At 37.1% G+C, this 23,934-nt stretch overlaps 1 protein-coding gene across 5 annotated transcripts in view; it reads right to left on the bottom strand.

Moving 5' to 3' along the window:
• Positions 1-1,833: 1,833 nt before the first annotated feature.
• Positions 1,834-23,934, bottom strand: part of LOC134732961 (uncharacterized) — a 35,872-nt gene continuing 13,771 nt past the window's right edge. Inside the window, exons 4-9 of one of the 5 annotated variants that reach the window (XM_063620450.1) lie at positions 20,506-20,623; positions 18,229-18,371; positions 13,670-13,806; positions 11,929-12,007; positions 4,167-4,218; positions 1,834-2,132 (exon numbers count right to left, since the gene is read on the bottom strand). In XM_063620450.1, coding sequence (XP_063476520.1) covers positions 18,296-18,371; positions 20,506-20,623 — 194 coding nt within the window. In that variant the 3' untranslated portion in view covers positions 1,834-2,132; positions 4,167-4,218; positions 11,929-12,007; positions 13,670-13,806; positions 18,229-18,295. Of the gene's footprint in view, positions 2,133-4,166; positions 4,219-9,427; positions 11,053-11,234; positions 11,332-11,404; positions 11,498-11,928; positions 12,008-12,753; positions 12,876-13,669; positions 13,807-14,009; positions 14,072-18,228; positions 18,372-20,505; positions 20,624-23,934 lie in introns of those variants that run through there. The other 4 variants (XM_063620448.1, XM_063620449.1, XM_063620451.1 and 1 more) reach the window with 4 other exon arrangements.

Raw genomic sequence — 23,934 nt, 5'->3', positions numbered from 1 at the left:
ACAAAAGAATGTATAAGAGATTTTTGCTTGGAAACTTTGGGATATTTTGCAGCAGAGAAGGTAGCTTAATTACCTTACAATGATATCACAGCTTAATGTATTCTGGAACTGGTGAATGACACGGAAAACAAAGTCAGAATAAAGAAAGCTAGCAAAGTATTTTTCAACACAATGTGATAAATGCACAGATATTGCTAACATGACAGTTCTTTCATAGGTATGTGATTTAAATATGATGGCGATTATTCTGTCAATGAGTGTGGTCCAGGGTTTGTTTAGTATGGGAAAAAATTCTGATGGTATAGTTGTAATGGCAGGAAAATAATCCAGAGTAGCTACCTAGATCAAGGAGCTTGTCCCAACATGTAGATTAACTCACCGTTTCCAACACTGATAAAGTCTTGCCTTTAGGAAAAAAAGGGGATAAAAAGTAAGCTAAACTGAATAGCAAGATAAGTAGTAAAAATTATGAATTATATAAAGGCAAATACTATAAATTTAGGAATATTTCCTTTTTATATAATAAAGAAACTGGTTGTAAACAACAACTAGGTATGCTGACATAGACGGTTGTCAAGAGGAAAAACTCTATCAAGAACAAACTCTTCATATTTCTACAATATGCTTTTTTTTTTTTTTTTTTCCTGAGACAAGGTCTCTCTTTGTCACCCAGGCTGGAGTGCAGTGGTGTGATCACAGCTTATTGCAACCTCGAGCTCCCAGGCAGAAGCCATCCTCCCACTTCAGCCCCACAAGTAGCTGGCACTACAGGTGCATGCCGTCATGCCTGGCTAATGTTTTTTTTTTGTATTTTTCATATTTTTTGTAGAGACAGGAGTTTCTTCCTGTTGCCCAGGCTGATCTTGAACACCTGGGCTCAAGCAATCCTCCTGTCTCAGCCTCCCAAAGTGCTGTTGTGAGCCACCAGGCCCAGCCTCTACAATATTGGAACAGTTTGTTCCGAACTTTTTAAAGATCTTCCACAAAATGCTAGACTTGTTTATTTTTCTTATATCTGTGGCATTTTTAATGATTTTTAATTTTTTTCATGCAAGAAAAGAATGTAATGTATTTCCCAATGGAAGACAAGAAGAAGGGATAAAATGAAAGTCAGAAGCTTGGAAGAACAGTTTGTATTTACTGTTATTGCATGTCTCACAATTGAGCAATTATCTATGAAGCAGGTGATCTTGATGAAGCACATCAGCTAGATAAAATTCCCATAGGATATTTTTGGAGAGAGAAAGTGAGGCATGGGGTGAGTTTGCTTTAGGATATGGATATGCATCTATTACGTAGGCAATTATTACCATTCTTTTGTTCTTCCTTACTTGAATCCCCTGTTTAATTTCTCAAAAGATTAAAGGTAGCATGAATAAAGCATATGTAACTGAGTATTAATTATTTTTCTCTCCTAAAAGCATTCCTTTTTTGGCATTCTTCTTTTTTGGTAAATCCAATTTTCTTTTTCTTTCTTTTTTTTTTTTTTTTTTGAGATGGAGTCTCACTCTGTTACCCAGGCTGGAGTGCAGTGGCACAATATCGTCTCACTGCAACCTCTGCCTCCCAGGTTCAAGCAATTCTCCTGCCTCGGACTCCCAAGTAGCTGGGATTACAGGTGCCCACCACCATGCCTGGCTAATTTTTTTGTATTTTTAGTAGAGATGGGGTTTCACCATGTTGGCCAAGCTGGTCTCAAACTCCTGACCTCAGGTGATCCATCTGCCTCGGCCTCCCAAGGTGCTGGGATTATGGGCGTGAGCTACTACGTCCAGCCTGTAAACACATTCTGCCATATGTGCCTAGAATCCTTGATGATCATGATGGTGATGATAATGATGATGGTGATGTTTATGTTGCTGGTGTAGATCACTCTAATTTAAAAATCTACATTATGTGTCTCTTTTGTCCTCTTCCTGGAACAGCAAACTTTACATTCAAGGGCACCATCTGATTCTGTCACTGGAAGTGAGGCATTTAATCTTTTGAGATATCTTGGTATAATGCCACAAAAGCTTTTAAAATGGCATTTTAGTGGAGAAAGATGTTCTGGCTCATCAACAACTACAGTTATGTACAAATTATTGTCCCAAATTACCCCTTTTTTCTTTGCTTGTTCTCCAATCTGAGACCTGCAGGAAAAAAAAAAAAAAAAAAAAAACAAAACTGATTCATTTACTCATTTAGCAAGCCTGTACAAACCTTTGAAGGATTATACTGCCAATAAATGTGGTTCTCTCTAGTCCTTACTTTTTGGAACTAAGAAGAAATAGTCACCTGCTCTCTTGATCAGTTCAGATATATGGGGTCAGATCCTAGCTTAGTAATATGTACCAGACATGTCAGAAATACTGATATTTAGTGAATCTGAAACAAGTAATAGTTGTAAATTTTTGTTGAGTTCTGTAGGTTAGAGAATGACAAGGTCTATCTCCACATTTTATCTTGAGTCAGCACCACACACAGTTGTCTCTTTCTCTCCTGCCTCCCTCTAGTTGCCCTAGTATGTAATGCATCTCTCCAGGTATTTGCACTTTTGTAGGCTTAAAAGACTTTTACTATTGAGATGATTCAAGCAGGAAATGGCAGTGTCAGGGCTTTATGTATCTGTGATGACATTGATGACTTTGTCTAAGGCCCCAGGTACAGTCAAAGAGACTATTTTGGGCAACACTCTTGCCTTACCAGCAACATGTGACCAGCTACCTACTGGGTCTATTGTATCCACCCTGCCTGATCAAAATGCAGTTTGGGCTTCTGGAGAATGACTTTAATAGGGTCACAGTAGAGTCATACTGAAAGTTGTGAAAACTAGAAGTGTGTAGCTAGATCTCTGGTTTTGTAGTCATAAGACCTGAGATTGAGCTAGCTCCAACACTTACTAGCTGGATGATACCAGGGAAGTCACTCTAACCTCGCTGAGTCTGTTTCCCAAACCATATAAGGGAAATAATATCACTTCATGGACACATTTTGATGATTACATGCAGTAATACAAGAAGAAATTTTTACACAGTGTATTCAAATACATAACAGCACAGTAATAGGTCCTCTACATTTTACTCACATGTTTATCTTGCAGTTTATTCCTAAGGCTGCTGGATCAATTAGTAGCTCTCAATAGGAAATGGCCTTATTTGAACTTCTTATGATTTTCTAGACATTTCCTGACATTTCTAAAATTTTCTTGAATCTCTTTGTCACGTTCTCCAAGGAGACTCATTTCACATTTAATTTGAATGCTTTCCAGTGCATCTGCCTTTTCTCTGCTCAGGAGTCTGCTCTTGCTGTGAGCTGGTTGCTTATGTACACAGCTTCAGGCTGCCCAGGCTCAGGCTTCACTCACGCTTTTCGACATGGCCCTGATCCCCCTGAGGAATCTGCTGTCTTCCCTGTCTCCCCGACCTGTCTCTGGGTCTAATTTACCTCTTTCTCGCCAGCTGGTTAGAAAATACTATACTCTATAGAAAGAGGGACAGGATCTCCTACTGGAGGAGTTTAGGTGTCTCCTGAGCAAGTTTTCACAGACTTACTACACAATCCTCTCCAGCGTTCCAGACATGCCCCTCACACACCAGCGGTTTTATCCCACTTCCATCTACTGCAGTTTTGTTTGGCACAGACTATATTGCTGAACCTGATCTATCGTACCAGGCTTTTTTTTCTCAAGTATGTGGATTGTTCTCTCAGCATACCCACTGGGACTTTCTATAGTCTATTGTTTCTTGTCACTCCATACACACTAGATTCAGATTGTCTTCTTTGAGTCTCCTGGACTGTGTGTAAATCAGAGATTGTGTCTAGACACTGGTGAATATGCCAATAAACTGCTTATACCAAAGTACCACAACCTTACTTAAGCCCTCCCATTCACTATAAATAATTTGGGTAAGAATAACTGAATTGCTTTAAAAACAAGTGTTACATATAACTGGATAAGCAGCATCAGAACATGTAACTCCTCAAAAAAATAAAAAAACCTCTTTTTAATATTAATACCCGTCCTGATGGATTGGCCGCTTATCATTATAAAATACCATTATTTGTTTCTAGTAACAATTTGTCATTAAATTTGTCTATTTTTCATATACTCAGTATAGTCATTCCAGCTCTTTTTTGGTCATTGCCTGCATATCACATCTTTCTCTATGGTTTTACAGACATACCTCAGAGATATTGCAGGCTGGGTTCCAGAACAGTACAATAAAGTGAATATCGCTGTAAAACAAATCACATGAACTTTTTGTTTCCCAGTGCATGTAAGTTATGTTTACACCACACTGTAGTCTATTAAGTATACAGTAGCATTATGTCTAAAAAATGCATGCTCTAATTTAAAAATACTTTATTGCTAAAAAATGCCAACAATTATCTGAGCCTCAGTGAGTCATAATGTTTTTGCTGGTGAAAGATCTTGTCTTCATATAAATCTTTTTAGATATGTACCATATCTTAAATAGAATGAAAGTAAAACATTGTTTTTAAATACTAGCTAAATACCATTGCCTGCTTGAGCCTATTAGTCTGAAATTTTACTCTCTCTTAAAATACATTAGTTTTAACAATGTAATGAAGATATCTCAACACTAAAGACTATTCTTGACTCACCAAAAGAAATCAATTAAAAAGGAGAAAGTTCTACCCACTTAATTCAGTGTTATCTAATGTACTACTTGAAATTCCCTGTACGTGGTCCACATTTTTCAAAATGCTCTACTAGTGAGAGCTGGCCAATTTTTCTACTCTTTTTAGAGACACATATTTTCAACATAGAAAATACTTGGGGCTCATCTCATTGAGCATAGCCAAGCAGCTAAGGATGTGGAACTACATATGGTGGTGGTTCTAAATTGATGCCTAAACAGTCCAACAGTGTGAAACAAGGAACGACCATCACATTAAAAGGAGCACTGGGTTCTTTCAGTCACCATATATTTCTTTAGAGCAAAGTAGAAATCTTATTTGTATGTCTAGACTAATTCTTTTTTTGATATTGGAATCAGTCACTGAACAAAGTCACTATTTTAGTTGTCACAATGGTTGATTTACAGAATGTTAGTGTTACAAAGTTTATTCGAAGTCATTGAAACTGAACTTTACATTTTCTATATGAGAAAACTGAATACAGATAGGTGAAATCAATGCCTTGGGCTCTCCCTGCTACTTCATGGCAAAGCCAGGCTCTAGAGCCCTGCCCAGTGGCTTTTTCTCTACACCAGTGGTTCCCCCACCGGGTTGCACATTAGAATCACCTGAAGAGGCCAGGCCCAGTGGCCCACACCTGTAATCCCAGCACTTTGGGAGGCTGAGGTGGGCAGATCATGAGGTCAGGAGTTCGAGACCAGCCTGGCCAATATGGTGAAACCCCATCTCTACTAAAAATACAAAAATTAGCCAGGCATAATGGGACATGCCTGTAGTCCCAGCTACTTGGAAGGCCGAGGCAGAAGAACCGCTTGAACCCAGGAGGTGGAGGTTGCAGTCAGCCAAGATTGTGCCACTGCACTCCAGCTTGGGCAACAGAGTGAGAATCCATTTCAAAAAAAAAAAAAAAAAATCACCTGAAGCAAAAAAAAATAGTGACACTTGAACCTCATTCTAGACCAATTAAATCAGAATCTCTGGGGTGTGGGTATAGGGCATTGTACTTTTAAAAGCTCCTCAGATGATTCTACTATGAAGCCAGGGCTGAGAGTCGCATTTTATGCCAGTCTCTTGCAGAGTAAAAATATTTACAAATATTAGCTGATGGATTCAGTTTTTTTGCCTTTGCTCTCTAAGTGTTGATGCTGAAGCATCTATTGCCTTAGGGTGTGATAGAGAAAAAGCCAAGGGCAAAAAAGTCATTGTTCACCTTTGATTTTCGAAATAGACTTTAAAAAGTGTTTAGCAAAAAGAATTTGAAAGCTAGACTTTCCATGGCAAGGGCAAGGCTCTTGAGAGAGAAAAGGCTTTTCTAAATTCCAAAATCTTTCTTTCTAGTATCAAAAGTCAGAAGCTGTTGGACTCAGACATGGAGTATAAGTGAGCCACATAAAAGGAAAATATCAGGCTATGTTGAAAGAGGCATCTCCAACTACACAGAAATGAGCGTAAAACATTAATGATGACTACTTTCTTAGAGAAAACTGGAAGTAAACAAAAGATGTGTGTCTTAGGCTGGCTACCTGATGTAAAGAAACAGAAACAATAGGGAAGAGGGAGAGGGGAGAGAGAGAGAGAGAGACAGAGAGACAGAGAGACAGAGAGACAGAGAGAGAGAAATTTTTAAGGAATTGACTAATGTGATCATGGAGGCTTGCAAATCCAAAATCTACAGGGTCAGTTTATAGGCTGGAGACCCAGGGCAGAGCCAGTGTTGCAGTTCCAGTCCAAAGGCCAACTTCTAGAAAGACTTATTCATGTAGGAGGAAGAGGGTGCCAGGGGAGTCTTATTCCATTCAGGTCTTTAACTGATTGGATGAGGCTTACCTACATTACATAGAGCAATCTGTTTCACTCAAAGTTCACCAATTTAAATGTAACCCTCATCCAAAAAATATCCTCACAGAAACATTCAGAATAATGTTTGATCAAATTTTTGGGTACAGTTACCCTACCAAGTTGATACGTAAAATTAGCCATCACACCTAGTATATGCCCAGTTGTGCTTCTGTTACCTGTCACAAATCCATACGGGTCTGCAGCAACCTCAATTCTTGCCTCCTCAGAAGAAAGAATTGAACTGAAGGGCATAAGGCAGAAGAAGAGATGGAGGCAAGTTTTACAGCAGGAGTGGAAGTTTATTAAAAAACTTTAGAGCAACAATGAAAAGAAAGTAAAATACACTGGAAAGAAGGCCAAGTGGGCATCCTGGAAGTCAAGTGCAGAATTTAACCTTTTGACTTGGGGTTTTATATGCCGGCATACTTCTAGTGTCTTGAATCACATTTCCTTTGATTCTTCCCTTAGGGTAAGCTGCCTGCATGCATGGTGGCCTGCTAGTACTTGAGAGGTGAGCATGAGCAGTGTGTTTACTGGAGTTGTACACGTATTCACCTGAGGTGTTCTTCCCTCTTCCAGTGAAATGTCCCTGGAAGGTCATATACCAGTTAAACTCCCCCATTTTGCCTCTTAATGCACATGCTCAAGCCCACTCACACAATTCCTGAAATCTCATTTGGAAGCTGCTGATCACCAGTTACAGGCATTTTTGCCTATTGGGAAACTGCCTTGCCCTGGCTCTGGCTAAAACCAATTATTATTTTAGAGAGGTAGTGTGACAATCACCTGACACCTCACTATCACCTGATGGTTGCCTGACATTCCTGGTGGCATAGGGGGAGGCATCTCCTGCCCCACTCATACCTGGCTAGCTACGTACTGTACTGTAACACTTCTGCCAAACCTATCTCTTACTCTCTCCTTTCTGTTGTGCCCCAGCCAAAATTCAAGGAGGAAGAATATCTGCTCATAGATGGATTTTAGGGTCAAAATGCAAAATGATTTATAGGAGACAACTTTGTATACCAGAGGGACAACATGAGGATCCACATATCCTAAAGCTTTATTTCCTACTAGAATTTTTTTAAGTGGGGAGAGAAGCTACATGTAGAATAGCACAGGACAGAAAAAGGTTACTCAGCGTCTTGAATATTGCAGCTGCTAAATAAATGTTAGTTGCCCTGGAAAAAATATTTATCTATCAAAATATAGATATCTGTAAAAAATAAAGTTTCTGATTCGTATCTAATGGTTCGCCTGCTATTATAGCTTTTAAATCGGAGCAGATTATGTAATGTATTTTGTGTAGTTGGAAGAGCTGGGGAGAGTTAAGTATGGGGAAGAACATGGGCAGAGATGTGCAGATACTATCCGTCAAAGTTTTGAGTACTAGAACAATAACGCATAATAAAATTAATTTTCTCTACAAATTTATGTTCTTTCACCAGTGAGTTATTTTCTGCATTTATGCATAGTAATTTACTAAGAAAAAATGACATCAAGATTTCTTAAAATGTGTTATGGGTAGATAATGATTTTAAAAGCGGAGAAAATATATGTAATAATTGAACAGGTGTCTGCTTGCAAAAAGAAGTAAATAAACATTTAAAAACAATTCTTCATCAGAATGAGTTTTACTTCTAAAATATGGTGGACAATGTACTCTGTGGATACTTGGTACAAATTCATTTGAAAGGCCTCTTAGATCTTTTACTCGGTGATCAATTTCTTGTCTTTATTTTTATTTTAGAAAAACAAAAACAGAGAGACTATAATTACTCTGAATAATACAGACCAATATTCAGCTATTCATTTGTATTTTATAGCTCTGTGTGACAATAAATATACATTTATATTAGTTCCTTATTTTAATCCTTCATTTGGGTAACAAGTGATTGCTATATTATTAGCTTTTTGTGTAATGTGATATGCATAGGGAACATCTTTTACCTATCTAAGACCGTATTGGCAATAGATTGAGAATCCAGATGACTGGAATCTATGAGACTTATTCAAGATATTGCTTTGATGGTTTATAGTAGGTTTTGACTTAGGTCAAAGAAGTTACAATATTCAATTTGAAACAATCAGCATATTTGTATTTCATATGTAACCAAATACTCTAATATTGAGAGTAAGTTGAGATTAGCATGACATTTTAGCCACAGGACTCTGGAATAGCAAAATCTTTCTCTAGAAAAATACCTCTCACAATTTTCTGGAAAGAGATAAGTGACGATGACAGTGACCAGCTAAACAAAATAACACTTTATTAAAAATCGAGTCTTTGCTACTTCAAAAGCCACTGACAAAGTCTGGTAAATTGTGCTGGGATTCAATAGAACTCATGCCTAAGTGATATACAAGAGTGACCATCATCCTGTTGAGCTGACATTTAGAAAGAATCACTCCCATAGAACAAAAGCTGTATCTGCTAGCTCCGAAAGACATGGAGGCAAGGAAGCAGAAAAGAGTTTTTGCTCCATTTGCCCAGCACTGAGTTAGCCTAGACCACTTGCTGTAGACCTTCAAAGATCAAGGCAAGGTCTCCTGCTGTGCAGGAGGGTGGAAGAAAAAAAAAGTGTGTGTGTGTGTGTGTGTGTGAGTGTGTGTGTGTGTGTGTGTGTGAAAGAGAGAGAGAGAGTCAGAGATAGACAGAAAGCTGATACCCTTACCACTTTTCAAGTGTGGAAGAAGGAAAACTGGGGAAAGCAAAATCAAAGCCCTCTTGAAAACTCCAGCTGTAGAAAACTCAGCATGTCAGCAACCAGTGGCCAAGCAGTTCAGCTCTAGCTCCTTAGATGGAAGGAGAAGGAGAGGAAGGATAGAACTGCTGACTATTCAGCTGATTTGGTCATGGAAAGGAGGTAGAAAAGAAGCCCAGAACAACCTCAAGGCTAACATCTGTCCCATAGATAAGTTCATGATTCTGTGAGATTTTTGGTTTTCACAAAATATTTTTTCAGCCATATAACGTTTATTTCTTTAGACTCATAACATACATTTTTTTAAAGTTTTCCAGCTCCAGAAATATAATTTCAAGGAGTATACACTCAAAGTTCACTCACCTACTCAATACTCTTTGAGAATAACACTGAGTTTTTTGAGGGGTATAAAGAAGAACTAAGATGAATCTGCCCTTGAAGAAACTTGCATTTTAGTAGTCATTGTCAAAAATAACTAGCATACAAACTATTAAGTAAAAATTGCCATAAAATATATATAGCTCAAGGATACTGAGAGCTTAGAGAAAAATGAAGATTTTTTAAGCAACAAATTTCACTATGATTTGTATAAACTCGTATAATCGGTTTTGAAATGACCATTTAGAAATTATAAACAGAACACATATAATACTTCTTTAGAAGAGACAAAAAAAGCAGATAAGCAAATATACACCTGAATGATTCAAATACTGATGCATCTGCTCCAAAGCTCTAAAACTAATTAGGTATTTGGTTTCATGATTGCAATTAGTCTTAAAAAAAAATAGGCATCTATTAACATAGTTTGGCATTATAATGACAAACAATTAGTGATAATTGCTCTATTCTGGAAAGAAATAATTAACGAAAGTAGTTGGCTTTAAATAAATTAAAAAGTAAGCTTGCTAACTTAATTTTTAAAATTTGGTATGGGGAATTTATTTTAGGAATCTTCCACTTTGGATGTATAAAGAACTTGAAGAAAATAAAATTCTTTTTCTTGCTTTGGCTATTTCTCATTAGCTTTCCCTTACCTTTCCGCCACCCTCCTAACCCCACAGGCTCTTACGTTATCCATTTACATTTCCACTGGAATATTAGAGAAAATATCAGGGTATTTTCGAGAGCCCGGAAGCTGAAAAAAATTCCTTATAAGATGGAATTAATTATAATCACTTGAGAGATTTGAATAATTAGTTGAAAGTTACAGAAGGCAGATATCAGCTCAGTATAAGGAAGAACTCCCTGAAGATTAGGAGGAATTAAAAACCATTTGTTTAGATGTTTCCAATACCTCAGTTTATTCAAAGGGGAATTGGAAAGTCCTTTACTGGATATTGTAGAGTTGATTGATGTAAGCATTCACTGGGACCGGTGAGGAGCTAGGCTTGTTGATATGTAAGTTTTCTTTATGAACAGAAAGGCTTTCTGTCACTGAAATTATTTTCTAACAAAGAAGTTATTTGCGTTATGTTTCTGTCTCAGAAAATTGTATCCCCTACACAGTTTATTCCCTGAAATTGTTTTGAACTGATCCATCCAGATAATCCTGCACCTGGTAGACATGGGACTTCCAGGGGAAGAATGAACTTGGGACACAAAATTAGATATGAGATGCTAAGTTGCACATGCACATTCTTTTTATATCTATTACCTCCAGTGTATTGGGGAATAATTAAATATTTCAGAAGAGTGGATGTAACTATAAGTTTTAGGATGAGAGCTTGGTGTCATTCAGTTGAGTTAAATAGAATGTGGTCAGATGTCAGCCATCTTTGGCACTTATGCACAAAATTTCCACAAATATAGTTTGATTGCTGATAAAAATCCCTGCATTCTCCAACACTGTACATCTTCTGATATGCTAAAACCATGGAGAGAGTGGCTCAGATCTCTGCGCATTATAGAAGATGAAAGAAAGTACTACAAAAGTCAAGCGAGCAGATATACTAGAAACTGCAGCAATGCAATTATTGGATATGTCATTATGGGTCACCATTGATGACTGGTGGAACTACCACCGCTACAGTGAGTAGACAGACTCAACTTTGGGGTTTGATGTTATTCAGTTTATAGGTCTCCTAATCAGTCCCACTCTGGCATAGACAGATATCACCAACTTGGGCCACACTGCTCATAGAACCTGTACAAGACGTCAGATTGCAACATCAACACACATCTTCAGATTAGCATGATCTACATCTTGAGACCCTTACCAGTAAGCCTAGCCTTCTTCATAGCTAAGCAACCCAGCACTTGTTATCCTTGCATAAAACCCATGATTTTCTTGTCAGTTAGCATGTTTTTGCCTGCAAGAAACAGATAACCCAACATAAAGTAGCTTAAACAATAAAATAATTTGTTGGCTGTCGTAACTCTCCAATTTCCTATGTCCTTATAATGTCGATTTCCAACACTGTTGCCCTAAAGTTTTCAATATATTTCACCTAAGCTTTTTTTTTTCAACTTTTATTTTAGATTCAGGCAGTACGTATACAGGTTTGTTACCTGGGTATACTGCATGATGCTGAGGTTTGAATTATTCGGTCACCCAGGTGCTGAGTATAGTACCCAATAGTTAGTTTTTGAGTCCTTTTCCCCTTCTCTTCCTGCCACCTTTAGTAGTCCTCAGTGTCTGTTGTTGCCATCTTTATGTCCATGAGACCCAATGTTTAGCTCCCACTTATAAGTAAGAACATGTGGTATCCATTTCACTTAAACTTTTGAAGTTGTATCCTACCTGGTAATTCTGCCACTCATTAATAATTTCCTACAATAGCCGTTTATTCATTCATTCCACATTCCAAGTGCCTGCTATCCTGTTTTGGGGGAAAAATACATCACTGAATGAGTTATGTTGCAGTCTGTAAATTTAAGGAGGTGTGTTAGTAGGGAGAGGGTAGGCTATGGTGCAACATCAAATGATAACAGAGGTTTACTCTCTAACTATCCATCTTTTATAGAATGACTGTGGCTGGCTCTGCTCCATGCCAGGTTTACCTCAGGACCTAGGCAGATAGGCCTTGATCTGGAAATTTGCCCACTGGTATGGCACAAGGAAAGAAGGTGTGACAAAGCACAAACTGTTTCTCAAAATTTCTGCCTGCAAGTGACCAATATCATTCATATTTCACTGCTCAAAGCAAGTTGCTTGACATAAGTGACTTCAATAGTGAGGGAATCATACACCTCTTCCAAGGAAGGCACATGGATATTAGTGAAGAGTAGTGCAATCAACCATGTGACATCAAAATTTAGAGCAGAGATCAGTAAACTACAGCCTGCCACATCATCTTGTAAATAAAGTTTTATTGAGACATAGACACACCCATACATTTACATATTATCAATGGCTGCTTTTGCACTACAATGGCAGGGTTGAGTAGTTGTGACACAGATCATATGGCCCGGGAAGCCTGAAATATTTACCATCTGGTCCTTTACAGAAAATATTTTCCTACCTTGATTTAGAAAAGCAAAAAGATATAAAATAAACTGCAATATTTAATCATGCATTTCTTGTGTTTATTAGCTTTTAGCCACAATGATATTGCTTTCTTTCTATACAGACTGCATTAGGATACAAGACATATTTTTGAAAAAATATTGGTTTCTGGTGATGCACAATTTCCTGGTAGCTTCAAGATTCCATCCAGCATTTTTAAGTTTGGCAAACAGGAGAATACTCTAAAGCAAAAGTTAAAAAAAAAAAAAAACCATATTGACAAAAGCATTTTATTTCACTTATTCTCTTTATAAGTGAATGGACTTTGCCTATTGTTATAAGGAAGATGAATGGCTATCACTTCATTCTGTGTTACTTATCTTTGCAGCGGAGCTAAAATAAAATATTATTCATATTAATTCATCTGATGACCTTGCCATAGCTTGCCCTTTCAGGGATCTAACAGATCTTTCAGCAGGTGGTAAATAGTGATCAGAGAAGTGGGACTGTCTACAACCTGTTTTTGTAAGAGAATTTCATTCCAGTTTTTACAGTCTTATAAGGGGAAAAAAAAAATCAGTGAGTGGATATAGCCAACTAACCATGAGAGAAAGAATGAGATCATGATATATGTGCTCATTAAAAGTTAAAAGTTCAGAAAGAGAGAGAAAGTAAAGCAAGCCCACAATATTCAGTGATAGTTAAAGAAGAATTCTGGCTGATAAATATAAAAGAGGGAGTGGGAAATAATATTGTGCTGTTATTTTTTCCTGAAAGAGCACTACTAAAGCTCATATTTCAAATTCAGGGAGTCATTTCTATGTTCAGAAACAGATCCTTCAGTTCAATCCAGTTAACAGTGGTCATATACATAGTGGCATTAAAAAGCAGCATTTTCTTTAGAATGACAGCTTTTCTAGATCTGGGAATTCTGAGGGCTCTGGCTGGGAGAAATCTATGGCATTTGAATTTGGCTGCGTGAAAGATACTGAAACCTCTTAGCAGATATGCTAAATCAGCTAATGATGGTACTGACCTCCTGGAAAGCCCCCACTGGCTGCATGATTTTCTTAACATTAATTGCTTCCTGTGCATTTCTTTAAATCCTCACAACAACTCTGTCAGATTGGTTTTTATCCCTCATTTTAAGTAACTTCTTCAAAATCGTAAGGCCTGTAGGTGACAAAGCAAATATTAAAATCTATGTCTTCTGGCTTCAAAATTCATACTTAGCTGGCAAGAATTTCTAGCCACTGATTTTATTTTAAGTCACGCAATAATGAACTGATATCATGTTTGACTCCAAGAGAATGACAGAGAAGTTTGCCTGTAGGTGTCCCAGAAATGGGGCCACCTTCTAACCTACTGGGACTTACACTATTAGCTCTATCATTAAGTCCTTTCTCTTTTGAATTGTGCTGTCTTCTTATTGGAGGATCTGAAACAAAGGAGGAAGGGAAAGCAATCACAATTCTAGGTGATAATGGTCAAGAAAAGCTTGTACCTTAAATAATTCTGAGCATGGTGTATAAAAAGAGTCATCTGAAGCTCTGGCCCAAATCCTCAACACAGATACCCAGTGACAAAATGAAAGCTGTTATAATCTTCAAGGTGTGGATTTTTGGCTGGGTAACTGAACCCATATTTGAATTAACTTCTGACTCCAACTTAGTTCCTTAGCATGAGTGGATGCTTAAACCTTTTCCTCATACTCTAAAATGACCCCATCATTCCGTTCAGTGTAACCCTGCACTACCTAAGTTAATATAACCTGGCTTTTTCTAACTTGAAAGTCAGCGTATATACACCTTGGACTCAATCCAACAGAGTTAATACTGGAAAAACAGAAAAACCTCATTATATCCCTCATTCCTACATAACTCTATACCACATCATGAATTTTGCAGACGGAATTATAGTAAGACCTCAGGGCATATCCAATTTCAGACAATTCATCTTAATACTATTATTGTAAGGCATTCTTTGAAGAGAGGCAAGTGGCTGAGTTGGGACCAAAATGCTTTATAAAACCCCACATATGAATTAACAAAACTGAAATACAATGCTATTACATTATCCCTATGACTAGAAATGTGCTTTCTTATGAATGATTTTGAAATGTCCAGCTAAACCTCCTCTGATTATAGGAAATATAATTTTAAACCTCCAAATATTATTATGGTTAAATATTAGCTCAATATTATAGCAAGTGGGCTGCTAGTTTTCACTGTTATTTGAAAGCAATTTAAGAATTTATTATCACAGACATGAAATTTTGCTTCCAGACTCCAGTCATAGGGGAGACAACTGCAGTAATGAGATTTATGTAACAACAGAGATTAGAATTTCTATTTTGACAAATTTTCGTTGTACATCAGGCGTTGAAGAGTGTAACATCATGTAGGCTTCTGGAATACAGTTGCTGTTCATGGGAAAAGAGCAGTGTGAGAAAAGAAGACGGTGAAAACTATGTCTTTAACTGAAATTGAAGTAAACAAAAGATTGTAATCATAGAATAGAAATGGACCCTGGAGATGATCTCTTTGACAGATTCGCCTGGGAGGAGAGATGACCTCAGTCATGGGTGCAAATACAGGTTGTAGAATTCAGTTTCTTGTTTTTATCCTTTTAATTCCCGTAAGCACACTAATTAGTGGTACTGGGAATTAGCTGGAGATAAATAGGTGGGCATATTACTGGGTGCACACTTGAAGGTTTAGATTCCATTATTATCATTAGGAATGTTCCCAGTTGTGACAAAGTAATAAAAATGGTTTCTTCTTGGCAGGTTTTTGAGCTCTTTCAAGCACTGGAGTAAATTGAATTCTTCGTATTCACTTAATGTTGCCCTTGGGGCCCAAAGAGTGAAAGTAAAACCAGAGAATAAACAATTTATAAAATTGTCACATAGAACTTAATAATATATATATATGTATGTATGATTTTTTAAAAGACATAATATCTATTAAACATGTGGGAGAAAATGTGTGGAGTTTGAAAGTCTAAAACTAAACAACTTTGTATAGGTAAAGTCATTACAGAAGGAGCCTAAAAATCTGCACAGCAACTATAAATTAACCAAGAGAAAAGAGTGTATTAAGAAAAAATTTTAAAAAGATGAAGAAAGATTAGTTCAAAAGTCTTTAGATGAGATCAGAAGCATGAAGTGTTCAACACAGAGCAGATTCTATAACTATTTGCTTGGTAAATTTGAGCAAGAGACGAATGATATTTTAAAATATAGTTAAAAGTATAATATTCAATGAAGTGCAAAAGATGACTTAGGGTGTCTGGGGCCTTACTGCTTCCTGTAATTTTGGTGGAACTCACAAGGATTCCTCTTGAGAATAAGGGATTCCAGTGGAGTGCACCATAAACTGGAGAGTCCAGTAAGAGTCTCAATGTGGTTTTCGGCCAAAGATAAATGCTGTATCTGAGGTATCTTTGGTAATTGTTTGAAAGACATGAAATGGTTTTTGCTCATATTTAAAATTCTGCAGCTGGATACAAAAGATAAACATCTTGTTACTTGTCTCCTAAAAAGAATGGTTAACTACCAAATCTAACATAGGACTAGCATGCCTTATGTAGATAATAACCCCTCAACAAAGTAACAGTGATGTTACTGTCATGATGGTCACATGCAAACTATGTGACAAATACGGTTTGCAAAAAAAAGAAGGAATATTTATATTAGAATATTAAGAGAAAATAAGCAAGATATATGAGACCATAAGTTTGTGGAGCACAGGAATCTGTTTTCTTTTCCAATAAATGTGCTTGGTACCTGACTTGGCCCATGGTGGATTCTTGATATGTCCTGAATAAAAGGATGAACAGCTGCATATCATCTCAGCAATATAAAAGTGGACACAACAAAAATAACAACTTGTGAAAAATACTGCCTCTAAGTAGTGAAATTATAGTTATTTTTCTTACTACCTTTCTGTAATTTAAAAACTTCTATATTGAGAAAATAGCACTTTAAATCAGAAAAGAGGCATTTTTAATATAAAAGAAAACTAAAAATACCCTTAGAAACAGTAAAATGTGTTAGGCATTTAAATTTAATACATTTTCCTGATAGATAATGCTTCTCAATGTGTTTGCCTTAAAACTGTAACTGTACAAGACTGTGCAAATAGAGAAAATAATTCAAAATCTATCACTGACATCTTGCCTTAAGGAAAAATTCCTTTATGTGTAAGTTAGGAATTAATATCATGAGATAAATACAGGGTACATATTTATGGGCCTTGGGCCCCACAAAGACACTTGGTAAATGGTCATTGCTAATGGGAAAGAGGGTGCTGTAAAGAGAGAACTGCAACAGAGAAGCATCAGGGAAAAAAAAAATCCCTTTGAACCACCCAGATATCATTGTAATTTTTTTGAATCTATTATTTTTATTTTTCTTGTTTCCTTTCAGTCCCTCTCCATATGTATATTTTATATAAATCTCATCTTATCTTTGATGACTTTTGGCTTCTGCTTACCAGAATTCATACAGACTTCAGGAGCACTTCAGTACTATGACAATTTCTCACTGAAAAACCAGCCCAAGGAGTTCCTGACCCCTGCCTCTCTCCCCGTTCTCCTCTGAAATCTGTTATTTTCTTGTTTACCAGTCATGCTCTCACTTTTTCATGGGTATCCTTTTATCCTTTCAGTATCTCAGATTCACCACATCACAGATTGCCCCAGTCGGTAGGAAATGTTAGGGGAGAGAAGGGGGCAAAGCAAGTGGGTGGTGACACAACTTTCTCTGTCCTGGCACTTCCTGCCTGCTGGACTGTTTCCCTCTTGTGTACCGCTATAATGGCCTCTTTCTGAGACCTTCTCTCAGCCAATGCTCAGAATTATATCTTAACCTGCTCTATAAGTTACCCTTCCTTTTTGTGGATGCTCAATTTCCTTCATCTAATTCACTCCTGAGGACCTCTGTTGGCCCCTCTCATTGCCACCAAAGCTCACTCCATCTACCCATTCTGCCTGCTGAAGCAAATAGCAGCTCTCTGTAAAAAGGGTTCTCTAGCAATCCTTGAGTAGAAAGAGATTATTTTTAACAATATGAGTTTGGAATCCTTGAGAGACCAAAGAGTCTATATATATATTTTAGTTTTAGTTTATTTCTGTCCTTAATCTGATAACCAGCCTCCACTCCAATAACAGAATGTTACCCTAAAGGCTACTATTGACAACTACCTTGTAAAGTCTTTCCCCATAGGTGTTCAATAAATATGACTAACTAAAAATTAATTTCTTAAACCACAATGTATACGTCATGTCATTGCATTTTCTAGTTTATAACACAAGGAAAATGGCAAACTTTTCTGCTCATACAAATAACTTTCCTAAAAATTGGCAATAAAATATTAATTTGAAAAAAAATAGATGTTTCCCTCTAAACTATGACATTCTGATATATAAATTTCTCTTCAGGCCTTGCCATATGTGCCACTTTAGTGCAAAGTGTCACCTTCAAGACCTGACCACATGGGGCCAGGTGCAGTGTATACAGCCAATGATCACATGTATCCAAATAGAAAAGACTTAACTTTAGCCTGTTAACTAGACATGCTACAGAGCAGATACCTTGGCAATCTTATGGCACTTAAGTCCACCAGAGAATTATCCACTAACCAGAGGGTTTCAATTCGAATTAGTCTTCTAAGAATTCTGTTAAAATTTTCAACTTGGTAGGGATCCCCCAAATCCTGAAATGAAATGTTAAAATTCTGAGGAAAAACAAATAAAAAGAAAAAAGTAAGGTTTTTGTCAACTTTAGTTATTCATTTAGAATGTATTATATATATGAATTATACATCCAAACACAATTACGTTGTAGCAGTTTTCAAGATAGGGAGGGTGAAGATCTTGATCAGAGTTAGTGAGCAGCATACAGGGTTTGGGAGGGTTGCACGGGTGTATGGAGGAAGAAGGACAGGATTCTCAAGCAGATTCTCAGATTTTCTAGGTGTGTAGAATGGAAGGGATAAACTTCTGACTGCTTTACATGATCAGTAATCATTAGCCTCACTTGAAAATTCTCAGAAATCACATTTATAAAATTTTCAGAGTAAGATAACATCATTTGGAAGATGAAAACTATGATTTTGTTAAAAGTAACTACAGATACATGCGTAAAAATGACTTGGTGTGCTTCAGAGATAGTGAATATTTTATTTTCACTTTTAATATCAGTCCACTTTGGTGTAAAATATGTTGCTACCACTCTCAGTGGTCACATTGCTCTTGTAAACTGCATTCCTAAAAGTCAACTTAATTTTTTATTTCCATATTTTGCCATCAATTTCTGTCAATAAAAGTATTGAATAGAATGGCAATCCCTTTTTTAAAAATTTGAGGACAAATAATTTGCTGTTTTTAAGGAAATGTAGACATTATCTTTAGAAAGATTATTAACATATTGATATTTTTAGATATTATACTTTATAAAATTTGATACTTGAAATTTTATTTTCCAAAAGCATACAAGGTCTTTATTTTAAAATAAAACTTGAGAAATGATAAAAGTTTATGTGTATCACCTGTGCATTAAAATCATCTCCCCAGAAAAGATTTTTAAAAAATTTACCACTATTTCCCAACTAAGTTTTCTATGATAGTTTAGTTTGTTTAGCCATTCTCTCACAGTATAGTTATTGAAAGGACAATCAATTTTTCTATGACAGTTTATTAGCAAGGCTCCATTGACCTTAAAGTATACCCAAGGTTAAAATTGCAAGTATAAAGAAGGAATGAATATAGACACCAAAATGACTACCCCTAAAGAGAGTCTGGGAATGGATGTCAAAGCCTTAGATGTATTGTTTAAATTTTTTAAATAAATAAGTGGATGTGTTGTTTATATTTGTACTAGATTGTATCCATTCTTTATATATGAATAACTTAAAATTAATTTGAAAAGAAAGAACCATATTGGGACAAGGTCTTCTATTTTCTTATCTTTGGGCAAGTCAGTTCTCTTCCTGGATTTCCTTTTCCTTTCTGAAAATAAGACATTTAAACCAGACCCTATGTGAAGCTCCTTCTCATCCCCTAATTTTGTAATTCTGTGGTATGTAAGTCTGTGAAGCAAAGGAGGCATCAGGAGTCCTCAACAAGGAGTTTTAGGCTCTGTTTCATTTCTGGAAGACTTCTTAAACTTTTCAAGTATAATTTTATCCCTTTAAAATACAAAAATATTAGCCTCTCACTCTGTTGTGAGGAAGTTGACTTATTCTTTTGTTGCCAGAAACACTTGTCCCAGTTAAATCTTCAATCCTCTGCCTAAGCATGACTTGATCCAATTGGAGTTAGGAGCTTGAGTAGTCACAGCCCCACAGCTTTGTAGTGGTCAGGTTGACTAACTGCGGGGGATGTTTCAATGCTAGTGGCTCAGTCAGCAGGGTGATTTTCTGCACCAAGAAATGAAAATCCGGCTCCCTCACTGGTTAAAAATTTGATTTATTCCAGGATAGCTTTGTTTGAGCTGGCTGCTCAAAAGTTTCATCCTGATGCATCGTTCAAAGGATTCCAGATTGCATCGTAAACTCATTGATATGGATTATTGTCCAACATTTGACATTTTTATTATTAACAACAATTTTGTTCTTCTCAAATATTTTAAACTTATTCTCAAAGTTCAGCAACATCAGGTTAAAATGAAGGTTAGAAAATATGTAACGTATTATGATGAAAAGAAGGGGGAAAAAGAAACAGAGAAGCCCAAACACCGAGAGTTTTACAGAAAGCTCTGAAGAGATGTTAAAAAGTTGTGTTATTTATGCCCTTTAAAAAAAACAGATGTCACAATTTAATCAATGGAAAAATAGACTTTTTTAAAAAAAAACAAAAAAAAGGTCTCACCTTGCAGTCTTCCCAGTTTTCTTGTAGCCATGTTTCCAATTTGTTTTTTCAAGAACTCTTTTCCTTGGGGGCAAGGCACACTCTACTTGTCTGAAAAGTTGCTCTTCTTCAGAGGGTCCTAGATAAGAACCAGAAGTTGAGATTTTGGAAGTATGTTGAGGGGGCAGGACTGGCATCTTCACTTGCTATTTGGTCAGTTGTTTGAAACTCCCACTAGATATCACAACTGGGGGAAGCATGATTTGACCCACATAGTGTGAGCAGTAATAAAATGATTTAACCCACTCCTGTCTTCCTAACCTGGCTGGGGGAAAGGTTGAAGACAGGGAAAGATCCAGGACTTCACCACATTTTTCATTTTCTAATAGTTGAAAATCATTTTTTTCAAATTTTGCCAACTAACTTTCCTCTCATATCTTCTAAGGAAAATTGAGCTAAACCTCTTATTTGACAACACTAAATCAGATTCACAGTTATGACAATAATAAATTAATCAAAATATGACAATTAAATATCTGAACCACTCAGTTTTCTCATTATCCTTCTGCTATAGGGGCCTGTGGCTGTGTGAGAGGCTTACTACCGAGCCCTCTCAAAACAAGATGAGTGATACAAAAAAGGGGAAATATGAAACAAATCAGCAACTTTATTTCTTTTTCATCTTCTTTGCTTAAAAAGCAAAGGAAAGTTTTTTTAAAACTATATTAAGGCTATAATATAGGTTATAAGGTTATTAGGTTGTTTAAATAGTTCTTTTTTTTTTTTTTTGAGACGGAGTCTTGCCCTGTCACCCAGGCTGGAGTGCAGTGGTGCAATCTCGGCTCACTGCAAGCTCTGCCTCCCGGGTTCATGCCATTCTCCTGCCTCAGCCTCCCGAGTAGCTGGGACTACAGGCGCCCACCACCATGCCCGGCTAATTTTTTGTATTTTTAGTAGAGATGGGATTTCACTGTGTTAGCCAGGATGGTCTTGATCTCCAGACCTCGTGATCTGCCCGCCTCAGCCTCCCAAAGTGCTGGGATTACAGGTGTGAACCACTGCACCTGGCCTAAATTGTTCTTTTTTATACTATCCATGGTCTAAGTTTCTACAGATGACTGACTTACCTTTAGCTTAAAATTTCACTCATAGATTTATTTTTTATTCAGATTTAGCACATCACTGTGAAAATGTGACAGTTAAAATATAAAATATCTCTATTTTTTATACCTTAAATTCTGGGCATGTATTTCAAGGTTCACAGATAATTTAATTGCTTTCTAGAACTATTAAAAGGAGAAGGGAGTTACTTCTATTAATGGTAGAAAATACTTTTTTTTTTTTTTTTGATGGAGTTTTGCTCTGTTGCCCAGGCTGAAGTGCAGTGGCACCATCTTCGCTCACTGCAACCTCCGCCTACTAGATTCAAGCGATTCTCCTGCCTCAGCCTCCTGAGTAGCTGGGATTACAGGCGTGTGCCACCACGCCTGGCTAATGTTTGTATTTTTAGTAGAGACGAGGTTTCACCATGTTGGCCAGGCTGGTCTGAAACTCCTGACCTCAGGTGATCCACCCACCTCGGTCTCCCAAAGTGCTGGGATTACAGGCTTGAGCCACCGCTACTGGCCTAGAATTAACTTTTAACCATACATAAATATTTCTGGCCCAGTCAAGTGAGAACAATCACTAGGATAGTGATTTCATCTTCATATAATTTTCTCTTTGGGGATTGTGAAGTCATTCCTGATTTTCTTTCTCTTTTGTGTCTCAATTCAGTTAGTCACCTTATCCTAGCAGTTTTCCCTTTGAGAATCTGTCCCTTCATTTTCAATGTCCAGGTTCTCATGTCTTCCTACTTAAACTGTAATTACTTTCTCTTGAATCTTCTTGCTTGCAATGTTCTCTCCTCCAATATAAACGATGCACATTACCATACAACCTTCCTAAACACAGCTTTTACCCCAGGACTCACTACTCAAAACATTTTGGAAATTTCTTCTTGCCTACAAATCCCAGCTTGTCAGATAAGGCTTTCCACAATCTTATCTCAACTTCCATTTCTGAACTCATTTCTCACTATTTTCCAACATTATCATCCTTCAAATAAGGTTTGCACAAAACTTTCAGGGTTAGGGAAAGAATGTCCTGTTTCCAGTCTGGAGTTGGCTGGTAGGTAAATGTGGGACTCCAGATGACTAATTTTAATATCCTGATCTTCAGTTTTTCATGTCTGCAAAAAATAGGGGGAAGGCCTAAATCAAGGGCTGACCATGAATTGAATTTGGTGAGAAAACATGTTTGTTTGGCGCGTATAGTGCTTTATAAAAATACTGATTTCTAGTACTTTAAGGACAATATAGGCTTTTTTAATTGCCATAGGGCCCTACACTCTCTTGTGCTTCCCCTCTGATATTATGTCAACTTCACTCTGATACTACGTCGACCAGGCCCCTGAAAGCAACCCTACACTAAATTACTTCAATTCCCTACCAGTTCTATCATGGTGTATTTCTAGGAGTCACATCTGGTACCATTTGCACGCACTTTCCCCACTCTGTTTTTCTGGAATGCATGACTCCCCTCATTTCAAAGGTAAAAGAATAAAGGAAAAGGACACCGAGGACATCAAAAACAAACTTTGCTTTTGTGGCCTGTGGGCTTTTGTGGACTATGATAGAAAGTAATAAGTTCATTTGTGAAGAGTTTATGGAAGGCAATAAGAGGGAGTCCAGTATTTTATTATTTCGGCACAAACATCAGTTCTTACACCAGGGGCAGGTGGAGGCCAGGGTGTAGCCTTCCCTTTCAGTCATTTCTCTGGTAATGAACTCTACTGTTATCACCCAGGAAATCCTTTGACCCAGAATGAGGCAGTATCTCAACCGACTTACACATAAAATATCCTTATGTTAGGAAATGTTCTTCTTTATTGATGAGGATGATTGGATTTAAAAATCATGGAAGTGGAAAACTGGAGCAATCACCTAATTGAACAGGGAGACCCTCAGGCTGTATTGTCTTTCACCCACCCCCACTTCAAATTTGGCAGCTTTCTCTGTGCACCAGATAACCCAGAGTTATTAAACTCTTCCCTGTATTGTTTGTTTGAGTGTTATTGATCTTCTGCTCTTTAATTATTTCTTTTTAAAGTAGCTTTCAAAGCTTTCTTTGAAGTTGGGGGCCAAAGTTCACTTCCACTGTGAGGAGTTGAATTAAATTGGATTTTTCTTTTTTTTCTCAGACTTGGTTGGTAATTGAAGATATATCTTAGCAGCTGAACTACAGTCTGGAATACCTGACAGTTCAGGGATGTTGACTTTCACTTGCTCCCTCTCAGCCTGTTCTTTGTCCCCTCACTGGATTTGTAACATGTAATAGCAGTCACTGAATTAACTTCCCGGGATATTTTCTAATGGAAAGAATCTATTCTTTAAAAGAATTCTGCCAGCA

This window comes from Symphalangus syndactylus, chromosome 17 (assembly GCF_028878055.3).
Source record: "Symphalangus syndactylus isolate Jambi chromosome 17, NHGRI_mSymSyn1-v2.1_pri, whole genome shotgun sequence".
Taxonomy (NCBI): Eukaryota; Metazoa; Chordata; class Mammalia; order Primates; family Hylobatidae; genus Symphalangus; species Symphalangus syndactylus.
This window is presented reverse-complemented; position numbering and strand designations above follow the sequence as displayed.